We start from the raw sequence: 12098 nt of genomic DNA, 5'->3' as shown, positions 1-12098 counted from the left end.
TTCTAGAACAACATATGCTCCCATAAAGACATCGTCTCTTTCAGGGACCACCTTGCATTTTCCAACATGACAATGCCAGACCACATACTGCATCAATTACAACATCATGGCTGCGTAGAAGAAGGATCCTTGTACTGAAATGGCCAGCCTGCAGTCCAGATCTTTCACCCATAGAAAACATTTGGCGCATCATAAAAAGTAAGATGCGACAAAGAAGACTAAAGACAGTTGAGCAACTAGAAGCCTGTATTAGACAAGAATGGGACAACATTCCTATTCCTAAACTTGAGCAACTTGTCTCCTCAGTCCCCAGACGTTTGCAGACTGTTATAAAAAAAAGAGGGGATGACACACAGTAATAAACATGGCCTTGTCCCTACTTTTTTGAGATGTTTTGATGCCATGAAATTGAAAATCAACTTATTTTTCCCTAAAAATTATAAATTTTCTCAGTTTAAACATTTGAAATGTCATCTATGTTGTATTCTGAATAAAATATAAAAATTTGAAACTTCCACATCATTGCATTCTGTGTTTATTTACAATTTGTACAGTGTCTCAACTTTTTTGGAATCTGGTTTGTAATTTTTCCTTCATAGAATTCCTGCAGGCATTTCTACAGGAAAATGAGCTGAAAATCCTGTAGGAAACCTGTATAATATTCCTGCCTGATTCCTGCAGGTCTTTTTGTAGGGAAAATGGTATATCTGTCATTAGAGGTCACTAATATGACAAGCATATGGATGTATTGCTTATGTACTATACGTTTCAATAACTTGAAATAAAAATTAGGGAGATAAAAGAGTCATGTTTTCTATTTATTTATTTAATTCTAAATATTATGTCATCTGTAATAAGAGAAGCAACTGCAGCTTAATTGATATTATAATACACTTTGATATAAAGTGACATGTTCTTTTGGCCCTTGCCCCTCATCAAGCTTTTTTTTTTTAGATTTTTTTATCCCTTCACAGGAAAGAATTTGGGCACCTCTGGTTTAATTTTTGTCAATTTCCTGACCAATTATTTCAAACATTAAAATATTTTTTTTGCCATATTGGTGCTTAGCTGATTTGTTTAGCCAATATTTTTGGTCTAAGACAATGTCTTCAAGTTCATGGCTTAGCTTATGTATAAAGGCTGTTCTAAAAACAGGCTTATAAAGAAATTGTGAATTAGGAGTTAAGGGCAGGAGTTATTGCGAAAAATGTGGCATCATCATCATCATCACCACCATCAACATTATCCCATCAAAAACCTGCCATTATGGAAACACGCCATGAGGGTTCTGTCTACACATTAATTTCATCATCATAGGAAACGTAATCATAGTTTTAAAGTTTCTTTGAGCTCTGGGTGACCAGACCATGAGTCACTTTATGCAAGTGCATTTTTCTCTGCCACATTTATTCCCTGATTCAGGCATGACCAGGGAAATTCTGGGGAATTCGGGATCTGGAACGATTACAGATGTTTTGTTGATGCAAGCAGGAGACATGAGTCATTCATTCCGACTCGGCACTGAATAATCGGAGACCTTGCAAATCTTTTTATATTTTAGTGTTATAACTGTTGCAATATTTTTGCAGGTTGTGGGTAACATACAGTCATAACAATTAGGGTAATCATCGTCTTTAAGAAGATATTTAGGCTTTAGGCAAACCGATTTTCCCCAAACAATCCCACGTAAACGTTTTCACTAAACATGCAGCAGCTAGCAGCAGTCCAGGGCTTTACCGTAAACCTCAGTATAGCCGACACCCACGCTGGAGTTTGTATCTGACTTGACCGCCGACATGGTGGTCGTAGTTATTATTTTTTGTCTGACTACTACATAATGCATTGCGTTGGGTAAAAAAACAAAACAAAACACAGCTGGACCTTCAAAGAGAAGAAAACAAATCGTGTTTGTTTATTTATACAAAGCAGTGCACCAAGATGACGGTATTCACGTCCACGCTGTTTTGTCAGGTAAACTTGTCATTCGTGCTGGGAAGACAGTCATGGAAAAACAAATGTCACTAAAGTGTAAGACAGACAGACAGACAGACAGACAGACAGATAGATAGATAGATAGAGTGCTTTATTAATAATTACACATTATAATATTACACTAGTCTACAATGACCGAGTAGTGCAAAACATATTAACAAATCAGAAAACAAATTAACAAATTAGAAAACACCAACAAATCCGACAACAAATTAACAAATCCAAAAACAAATTAACAAATCCAATAACACAACGTCAGACAAACCGGAAACGGTAGGTAGAGTTTGTGAACTTACCAATCATTGGACGAGACACCTGTCATTCAAAATATACAGGAAGTACAACAGTTTCTCCTTGCTTGCCAATGTTTACTTCTGTTATTTTCATTTTCTTATATTTAAAGGTGTCCTTATCGAAATAAAAAATAGTTAAAAGTAAACTTTACACAAAAGTACTTTACACATGTACAAGAAACATAGTTATAAGATGTAATACTTCCTGTATATCTTGAAAGACAGGTGTCTCGTCCAATGACCGGTAAGTTTTAATTCACAAACTATACCTAGCATTTCCGGTTTGTCTGACTTGTCGTTGTGTTTTTGGATTTGTTATTTTGTTTTTGCGTTTGTTATGTTGTTTTCGGATTTGTTAGTGTTTTCTAATTTGTTGATTCGTTTTCTGATTTGTTAATGAGTTTTGCACTTCTCGGCCACCGTACCAGTCAGTTCACAGACACAATAAAGCAAATGCGACAATTCTTCTTCTTTCGGCTTCTCCAATTAGAGGTCTCCACAGCGGATCATCCGTCTCCATACCCCCCTGTCCCCTACATCTGCCTCCTTCAACCCAACTACCTGTATGTCTTCCCTCACCACATTCATAAACCTTCTCCTTGACCTTCCTCTTTTCCTCCTTCCTGATGGGTCCATCCTCAGCATTCTCCTACCGATATACCCCATGTCCCTCCTCTGCACATGTCCAAACCATCTCAATCTCACCTTCCTTTACCTTGTCTCCAAAACGTCCTACATGCGCTGTCACTCTAATAAACTCATTTCTAATCCTGTCCAAGCTCATTACTGCCAATAAAAAAAAAATCTCAATGCACTTAAAAGTGATACGTAGAGTTTATCAAAGATTTACGGTTTACAACTGAGCCCTAATTACTGCTTTACACGAAATGTGGTGAGAGGTACAGTGTTGGAGCTGCCTTTTTGCTAAGCCTGTATTATGAGCTTGATTTATTTCAGTGTTGGTCAAGGGAACAGGGATAGTGTTTGAGTGTGTGTGTGTGTGTGTGTGTATGTGTGTGTGTGTGGGTGTATGTATGGAGCCTAAGGGCTGTGGGGGTGTTGTCTTTAATGAGCACACGAGCGGGAAGGGTGAAGTGTACGGGAAGTGTGTCTTGGCGCAATGTGTCCTGCCTTCCGCTCGCCACCTCCGCGAACGCGCCCGTTTCAAATAATGTGAAAGTGAAAGAAGCTGCGTTCAGTCGCTGAGTATCAACTAAAGCAGGACAAAGATCACGTCAGTTCAGCCCTGTAAGTCCAATAGCCTTCCCCCCCGGGTTGCGTCATTTCAAGCCCACTCGTCTTTCCTGAAAAGAAAAGCACATGCATCGTATTTAAAGGGCTCAGAAAGACCAGAGCTTCGATATTTCTTCACCCTGGAGTAACATGGTCACATCGTTACAAAATCAAGCAAAGGAGAGGCACAACATTTCTTTCGAGATGCCATTTGCGCTCATGGATAAGGTCGACGAAGAAACGAGCTCTTTCTCTGAAAGTGATTCGAACAGTCCACAGACATGGGTAAAGCCTTTATTACACGCATTTATGAAGTCTATCATATTATGCATTATACACTTTTTTCTTTAAGCAACTGCATACATAGAGATGTGTAGTCATAGTATCAATACCAATATTTATAATACTGCACTGATATAATTATGAATATAGTATCCTATATTCGGTGTAATTATAATAATATTATTATTATAAATATTAATGATGTTTCCTCAACCATTTCTACTACTACATCTACTACTACTACTAATAATGCATTTGTTATAAATGTATTGACATAGCATTTATTACTATGTAAATTTGCTTGGTTTGATACCATTTTCAGGGCACAGGTAAATCGAATGTAAGGATGTATCAGCGTCGACAGAGAAACAGAGATGCAGCTCGGAAGAGTCGCAAAAAGCAGACAGAAAGGGCAGATGTGCTCCATGAGGTCTGTGCACTTTTCCATAGGCCACCATTTTTACCTTTATTCAGCTACCTTATTAACCACCTGCATTGTTCACTCATGCCAGTCCATCATCTTAATTATGCATGAAACCTGCTATTTCAATCGTGATCATTTGATACACACTTATAATTCTTCGTGTTCTTAAATAGTTTGAACTCTTTGACCTCTTCCACTTTTGTATTGTATCGTCTCTGATTAGGAAACACCCCACTAAAGGCTTTTCAAAAGTTTATCTGATCAAAAATGTGTTTTTAAAAGTGTATAATGTGGACTTTTTTGGCCAAAAATTGGAAATACATGAATGAGGTTTTGTATTATACTTAGTGTTCATGTGCAGGAGTGAAATAACTGCTTATAGTATAACTTTCATTGTTATATGACCTTTTTTATAACATGGATCATTATATGAGTTGGGGAAATGTGTGTGTGTGTGTGTGTGTGTGCGTGCGTGTGTGTGTGTGCGTGATCTAATGTGCCTGCTCAGGCAGGCATTTCTTGGAAACTCTGTCTGTTAGGAGAAAAGTTATGGTAATTTGAGGTCAAATTCCTTCAGCCCAACTTATGCCATATGCTTATAGAGCTTTCACTTTCTTACTATTACTACAATGAAACACTTTTGTGAAACTTGATGTGCGTTTACTATATTTTCAGTACTAAATTTTGTTCTCTTCTCTGTTTTGCCAATATTCTCTTTGATTTAGTTCAATATTTGTAAAAACAAACTTTTGCTTTCACTTTCTGTTCTGTTGTTGGTTGTACAAACTTTGGACTTTCCCTTCTCTTTGACCTTGGTATTAAACCTCATAATCTAAACACTCACATAAGCCTCTAGACAAAAGGTGTACTTTACCATCCATAAGGGTTTAAAAAAACATTCCTGCTGGGGGAAACTTAAATTCAATGCACAGCTAAACAACAGAAAATGTTCCTGTCATATTGGATTCCAAGCAGGACCTATTTAAGAAGCAAAGAATACTTATGTAGTCAACAGCCATTGAGAAAGTATTTTTTAAGGGTGTACTGTGGCTAATCATTAGGCATGTAATACTATATTTTAATAACCCATATACAGTAATAATTACGAAAGTCTGTGTTGTGCACTGTGACCATAGCCTGTGATAAATTGTGTTAGGTATTAACAATATATACTGTTATAACTATGACAACATGCATTTTACATAATGAAATGTTAGTCATTTATCAGAATGAAGAAAAAATAGGCTGGTTTAAGTATTTCAGAAGTTGCTGAACACCTGCCCCTTTTCCAATCTTAAACTGTCATGTTTAGGTGAATTTGTACCCACTGTATCCTCAGTGGAGGAAATTATGTTCTTAACTAACAGGAATTGAACCCACTGTGGGCTTCTTCTCAAGGTTCATGGTGTTGTGAGGTCTGAGGAGATTTTCTGGTCATTACTGTTCAAACAGGGATTATTCGAGTTTGTTTTCATCTCCACTCTAAACAGTCTGGCTTTTCTTCTCTGACTTCGTTAGTGGTTTTTCCGGCCACAGAACTGTTGTTTTTTTGCTGTTGGATGTTTTTTGTTTTTCATAACATTCTGTGTAAATGCTAGAGACTTTAGTCTAAAAATCCAAAGAACTCAGCAGTTTCTGAAACACTTGAACCACCCCATCTGGTACCAACAACAGTGTCACGGTGAAAGTCACTGAGCTCACATTTTCCCCCATTCTGATAATTGATGTAAACATTCTTTGAAATTTGTGACCTGAATCTGCATGATTGCTGTATTACTTCCATAAATGTGAAGGGGAACCAGTGTTTCTCTTCAAATGCAACAGCTTTGTAAGATAATCATAAAGTGATTTTAACATGAAATTCTAACTCACGTCTTGCTTTTCTATACAGGAACTGCAGACTTTGGAACGTTCCAACTCTGCTTTGGTGAAAGAAATTTCCGAACTACAGAAAGAACTGCATTGCTACACTACAGCCTTAAAAGAACATGAACCCCACTGTATACTATCATGTTGGTCTGGACCTTCCAATCAAGACATGTCTACCTCAGACTTGCCTCAACCCTTTAACCCAAACCCTGGTGACCAGTCCATACTTTCAATGACGGATCCAATTACACCGGACGTTTCTCTTTCTGAGCTCCTGGATAGGGCTGACTGGACAACATGGGACCCAGATATAAGATTTCCACAATTTTGAAAAGAGATGCTAAATGATAAAGCTAAAAACTAATAATCTGTAGCTGTGCCAAAATTACTACAACATAGATCTAGCTTTTAATATGCTCTAGAAGGTGCTGGTCACAGTTGTTAAGATTTTACATTGTATGTACTAAGCTTTATTATTTACTCCACAATTTTATTTTTATATTTGACAAATACAACAATCAGTGCAGACTGTGATAAAACATGTACACCAACCAAATTATTTGTGTTGGCCACAAACCATTTGCTGCTCATCTGTATAATAAACAAAGGGGTATTAATATATAATAAATCATATATAATGTGTATATTTGTAACCGGAATGTAAACAAGTTTGATGCGAAAGCACTGAATAAGCAGCCCGCATCTGTTTTTTTTTTTTATAAATAACATGAAATATATGCAGTGTGATTGATTTTCTTGCACGTGCTTCTGTTTATATCGAATGGAAACGTATTGTTCATCAAGTGTGGGATGGGGATGATTGAGGAGAAATGGCTGAAGGGTTTAAGATGAGGCTGATAAGCTCCATGATAAGGACGAGGCTACAGGGACATGGCTGATCAACACTCCCTTCATCCCTATTGCATCTGATCCTTAGTTTCGATTGAGAGAGATGGAGAAAGAGAGAGAGAGAGCTAATGTGGTGTGTGTGAGGTTATGATGGATATGTGATGGAGCTATAAGAACAATGGCTCTGTGCGCCTGCAATGTCAGTCCCAAAATACCGCGGCTTTAATGAGAGAGAGGGAGAGAGAGAGAGAGAGAGAGAGAGAGAGAGAGAGAGACTGGAAGAAGAGGGCTTAGAGGAAGGAGACACAGACAACGACTAGGCTCTCGCCTTCCAGACAAATGGATGATCATGATCTCGGATTTATTTTAAAGAAACTGTAGTGGGGGGAGAAGACAATAAATCGACGTCGGTGCTGGTCAGATTGGTGCGTAAAACGCGCGCGAGGGAAGGATAAAGAAAAAAATATATATATTTAAAAAAAAACAACAACAAACTACAAACGTTTTTAAGGTCGATAGCGCAAGCGCATGTGAGTAAATAAATAATTAAATAAATAAGCCAGTGGAGACGGGAGGCGAGCGTCATCCGCAGTGTGGTAGCTTTTAGCCTCCATCTCCATTGCAGCACCTGCGCGCGCTCAGGCATCAAGAGACGGAGCGCGAGGGAACCGGACACATCAAAATACTCGAGCGCGGATTTAAATTTTCTGCCATCCAGATTCCGCTGATTATTTACATTTTTTTTTTGGTTTTTGGAGAAAGACAAGAGAGAAAGAAAAGGGTCGCTGTGACGGCGCGGTTGCCGTTGCTGATGCACACATGTCCGCGGGTGTGAAGTCGCCATTCTCCGCCCTGCAGAGCGAATTCTCAATCTCCCTGTGCGGACACCAGCGCTGATCCGGATCACACTCACCATCCCTCGATAAACCGACCAGAAACACCTTCAGGCTTCTGAGACGGAACCACTGGCCTACAAATTAAGCCACAGAATCAGCACCTGGCTTGACAGGACATCATATCAATAACTGATGCAATTTATTCTGTATGGACGAGGCATCTGATTTCTATTTCTATCTCGGATTTATATTTCCACACCTATTTTTCCAGACCTCCAACATGGGACGACATTGATTCAAGAAAAACAGACAAAAAAAGAAAGAAAACGGCATGTTGATCGCATCTTTATTGTATTCTTCATCCAGCGACGATTTCTAAGCTGATCTGTCGATCCTATAAATATTAGAATAAAGACCAGAATCCATGCTGATGACTTACCAATGACGCCAATACGGCAGCGCATTCATTATAGTAGCGCTGGATGTGTCTGTGCACCCCCATATTTCTATAAGTAGATAGCTATAGATTTCCTCATCGCTCGTTGTCTGGGAGATGTGCTTATTTTAAAGGCAGTGTCCTTTTAGGGGGCTTATTTAAAAAAAACAACAACACAGGGATCCACTAAATCCAGCACTTATCATTCTCGCCTCATCCTGACTAAGCCAATTTCTATTTCTTGCTTAGTTCTGGTCATATTCTTTTTGTGTGTGTGTCCGTGTTGCTGTTTTGTACAAGGCACCAAGGAACAGTTTGCCTCCATTACGGACACCAGGCTTCTGTCAGGCTCGCACCCATGGATCAGCCCACCAAGCTTCCTCCGTCGAGTCCATCCTCGCCCACAGCGGCCTTCTCTGTGCCCAGTGCTGAGAAGGTGGATGGCTTTCCACGCCGCTCCATGCGCAGGGCCCGCCAGAGAAGGTCACACAGCTCGTCGCAGTTCCGTTACCAGAGCTCGCAGGTGGAGCTCACAGCTCTGCCTCTGCTCAAAGGTAGGTAACAGGCTCCTGGGACTATGCCTCCTGGCATACGGTCTATTAGAGAGTTCCTTCCATGAACATCATTTAAGTTCCTCAGTCCATTAAGAGATCTGGAAGATAAAAGTCTAAAGTGCAGGACTGTAAAGTATTATTGGATCAAAAGAAACCTAGGTGTGTTCAATTAATAAAACCAACTAAAATGTTTAGGCCTGTAACATCTACTTAAAATGTAAATATTTTATGATTATACACATCCGGTTAAAACCCTATAGGTGACCAAATCTTCTAAAGTATGAGTATCCATTCTTATATGATGTATCCATTACAGAAATATGATGACCTGATCAAAGCATATTTCATGGTTTCAGCACGTTAACTGTTCTAACGCATCCATTCATGCACATTTGATTTTCAGGACTCTGAAAAGTTTAGGTTGGAAACTATCCATTACTCCTGAGCGTAAATGTACATTTGTTACAATATTTTGAACAAGATTTTAGTACTATTCGAGGGAAGATTTATCAGTCAGCATTAAAAGGCAATGTGTTGGTGCAGGGCCACATAAAACGTGAAAATAATCTCAATATTCTTTTGCTCTTGTATGTAGTCACTATTTGTTGACTCATTATTTATGTCCAGGATGCAGTACACACATATTTTTTTACACATTATATAAAAAAAGATTTAGACATCAAATGATTAATTTCAAGAGCTACAATGGAAGAATGGTGAAAGACACACAAAATCACTGGGTTTCAGTTTAAAACCTATAAATCCCACATTCAATCACTCTAAATCATCTGTATCATCTTATCACATTGACCACTCAAGCTGCTAAGAAACATAGCTCAGGTACACTTGTAGTGTTATGAAACAGAAGATAGCATCCTCCACCACAGGATATTGAACAAATTTCTTGATGACTCACCAAATCATGGCCAGATGTAATCCAAAGTCAGTTTATTTCTTACCATCGCTTATAAGAAAGATGTCTCCTTTCGCAATGATCTCAAATATGACTCAAATTTTGTTCTTTTCATTTAGACACCCACAAGACATTTGTGATTCACATATCATCTTTATGATTCTCCTAGGATTCATTTGGGATTTCCTTGAAGTTTTATTTCTAGGGCAGTAGAATTTGGCAAGACACATTTGCATGTAAAAATGCAGATGTAAAATTAGTATATGTGACCATCAAGGTTCAGACAGCGGAACCTGTCCTTCTTTCTCATCTAATCCAGCACTGTAGTCGCACAGACTAGGATACTCTGAGCAAAAGAAGCTTGAAAAGAACTCTATTGTACTTCTAGTCTTTCATTAATTATATCTGACTAAAAATTCATTTAACCTTCCTGCTCTCCACTGCACAATGGTTTTGGTGTTGTATGTCTATAATGTTCTCAATGCAATCCATGACTGTGCTTTTAACATTAACAATAACCTGTGCAAACATTTACGCTGAACACTCAAATGAATCTGTTGTGGCCACTTCATATCGAGAGTAAGCACGGCAAGTCATTATAGTTTTCCTTATTTTTTTCTTGACACACTGACTAGAATTGCATACTTACTATTTATAGGTAAATATCCAAAAGATTATATATAATTATTTTTTTGCATTGTTTTCCTGGAATCTAGGACTCCAGTATCTCCTTCTTGGTATGCTCCATGTCCTGTTGCAGCTTTATGACCAAACCATAATGTTGCAGTCCAACAGCTGCATTTCAGCAGTTCTGCACTAAAGTGTGAACAGTAACAGCATGTACTATGAGCAATGGCATTTACCATGTTTTTTTTTTATTTTTTATCTGAAATCATGGTTTATAGGCATTTGCTGTTGTACAAAGATATTGGAAATCATGGGATTATTGGAATCATTCTCATTCACTAATTGCATTCGTGAGCATTGTATCTTTTACTGATAACATTCTTTTAATGCCCATTGAATGGCTAGGGTTGTGGTTTCGCTCTGATAAGGATTTTATCCTTTTGAAACAGTAGGTCATAGAAGGAGCATGTTGAAGGATTTGATTGATTTCTCTAATAGCCAGTAGTGTTTGACATCTCCTGCCAAATTTGAGAGACTTAATATTAGCTTAGCAAACAGCTATATATAAGGGCCACCATTTAAAAAAAACAGTTTACATTTAAACAGCATAGGAATTTTGACTGCTATTTTTATAAATTGTTACTGTCAACTTTGTCATGTTCGGTATCCTACAGCATAGAATTCCAGTCACTGGGCCTCAGATTGGTAACAAGTTCAGTTTTCACCGAATTCGTGGCAGTGAGAGGATTACCCACATGGTGAAAAGGTTTAAAACTCACATCACACACATCCTCACACACAAACACACAAACTGATGTCCAAATGAACATTACCTGTATTATGAATCTACATGTCACAGCACACTACATCTCAGTTAGTGCAGCTTGCTAAGGCCAATATAATGTTTTTGGAGAGTGGAGGAGTAAAGACATGCATATTATCTCCAACTTTCTTTTTAACCAACAAAGATTATTTGGTGAATAACATTATAGGTGAATAACATGCAGGAAGTTACAACAACACTATAGGTGAATAACATGCAGGAAGTTACAACAACACAAATGACCCATGCTTGATTTTACTGTTATCTTAGACCGATAATACAGGGGTGGGTCAAGCATTTGACTGGATGAGTCATAAAAAAAAACATATTTATTAAGAATATGTACAGAATTTTTTTTATCATATATATATATATATATATATATATATATATATATATATATATATATATATATATATATATATATATATATTGTGTCTATAACACCACAATACACATATATACTGAATATAGGATAACCACTTTTTAAAAAAAAAAAGTAAAAAAGTGGAACATTCCCCAATAACCAGGACATCAGGGGGCTTATCTATAAATGTCCCCTGCTATGTCACAATTATCATTTGTCATTGCAATGAACCTCGTGTTACTACAGCTATATACAGTATCTCACAAAGGTGAGTACACCCTTCACATTTTAGCAACCATTTTAGTATATTTTCTCAAGGGACAATACAATAGATATGATACCCGGATATATATTTTAGAGTAGTCAATTTGCAGCTTGCAGTTCAGATTTATTTGTACTGTACATTATTGTAAAAAAAATCCCAAACAAAAGTAAATACACCCTAAGTGAACATGTCAAAACTGTGTCCAAAGTGTCAATAATTTGTGTGAGCACCATTGTTATGCAGCACTGCCTTAATCCTCCTGGGCATGAAAATCACCAGAGCTGTACGTTGTTGCTGGGATCCTGTTTGTGACATAGCTGCTGGATGTTAGACAC

The 12098-nt window shown here is 37.8% G+C and overlaps 2 protein-coding genes across 2 annotated transcripts in view; both read left to right on the top strand.

The window, feature by feature from the left end:
• Positions 1-1049: 1049 nt before the first annotated feature.
• Positions 1050-6835, top strand: batf2 (basic leucine zipper ATF-like transcription factor 2). The gene is made up of 3 exons (XM_083542344.1): positions 1050-3803; positions 4123-4230; positions 6116-6835. The coding sequence occupies exons 1-3, from the start codon at positions 3669-3671 to the stop codon at positions 6422-6424; spliced, it is 552 nt and encodes a 183-aa protein (XP_083398470.1). The 5' UTR covers positions 1050-3668; the 3' UTR covers positions 6425-6835.
• Positions 6836-6838: 3 nt separating this feature from the next.
• ppp2r5b (protein phosphatase 2, regulatory subunit B', beta) overlaps positions 6839-12098 on the top strand; it is a 31412-nt gene continuing 26152 nt past the window's right edge. The window contains exon 1 of the mRNA XM_083542337.1: positions 6839-8768. Within this exon, the coding sequence (XP_083398463.1) occupies positions 8573-8768 (196 nt within the window). The 5' untranslated portion in view covers positions 6839-8572. The remainder of the gene's footprint in view (positions 8769-12098) is intronic.

This window comes from Silurus aristotelis (genome assembly GCF_946808225.1).
Source record: "Silurus aristotelis genome assembly, chromosome: 5".
NCBI classification, from domain to species: domain Eukaryota; kingdom Metazoa; phylum Chordata; class Actinopteri; order Siluriformes; family Siluridae; genus Silurus; species Silurus aristotelis.
This window is presented reverse-complemented; position numbering and strand designations above follow the sequence as displayed.

Bases quoted from the DNA above. Each gene is read 5' to 3' on its own strand.
- batf2 (XM_083542344.1), top strand. From the start codon at position 3,669: ATGGTCACATCGTTACAAAATCAAGCAAAGGAGAGGCACAACATTTCT. The intron at 3,804-4,122 runs GTAAAGCCTTTA...TACCATTTTCAG, and splicing joins CGAACAGTCCACAGACATGG to GGCACAGGTAAATCGAATGT. The intron at 4,231-6,115 runs GTCTGTGCACTT...TTTTCTATACAG, and splicing joins GGGCAGATGTGCTCCATGAG to GAACTGCAGACTTTGGAACG.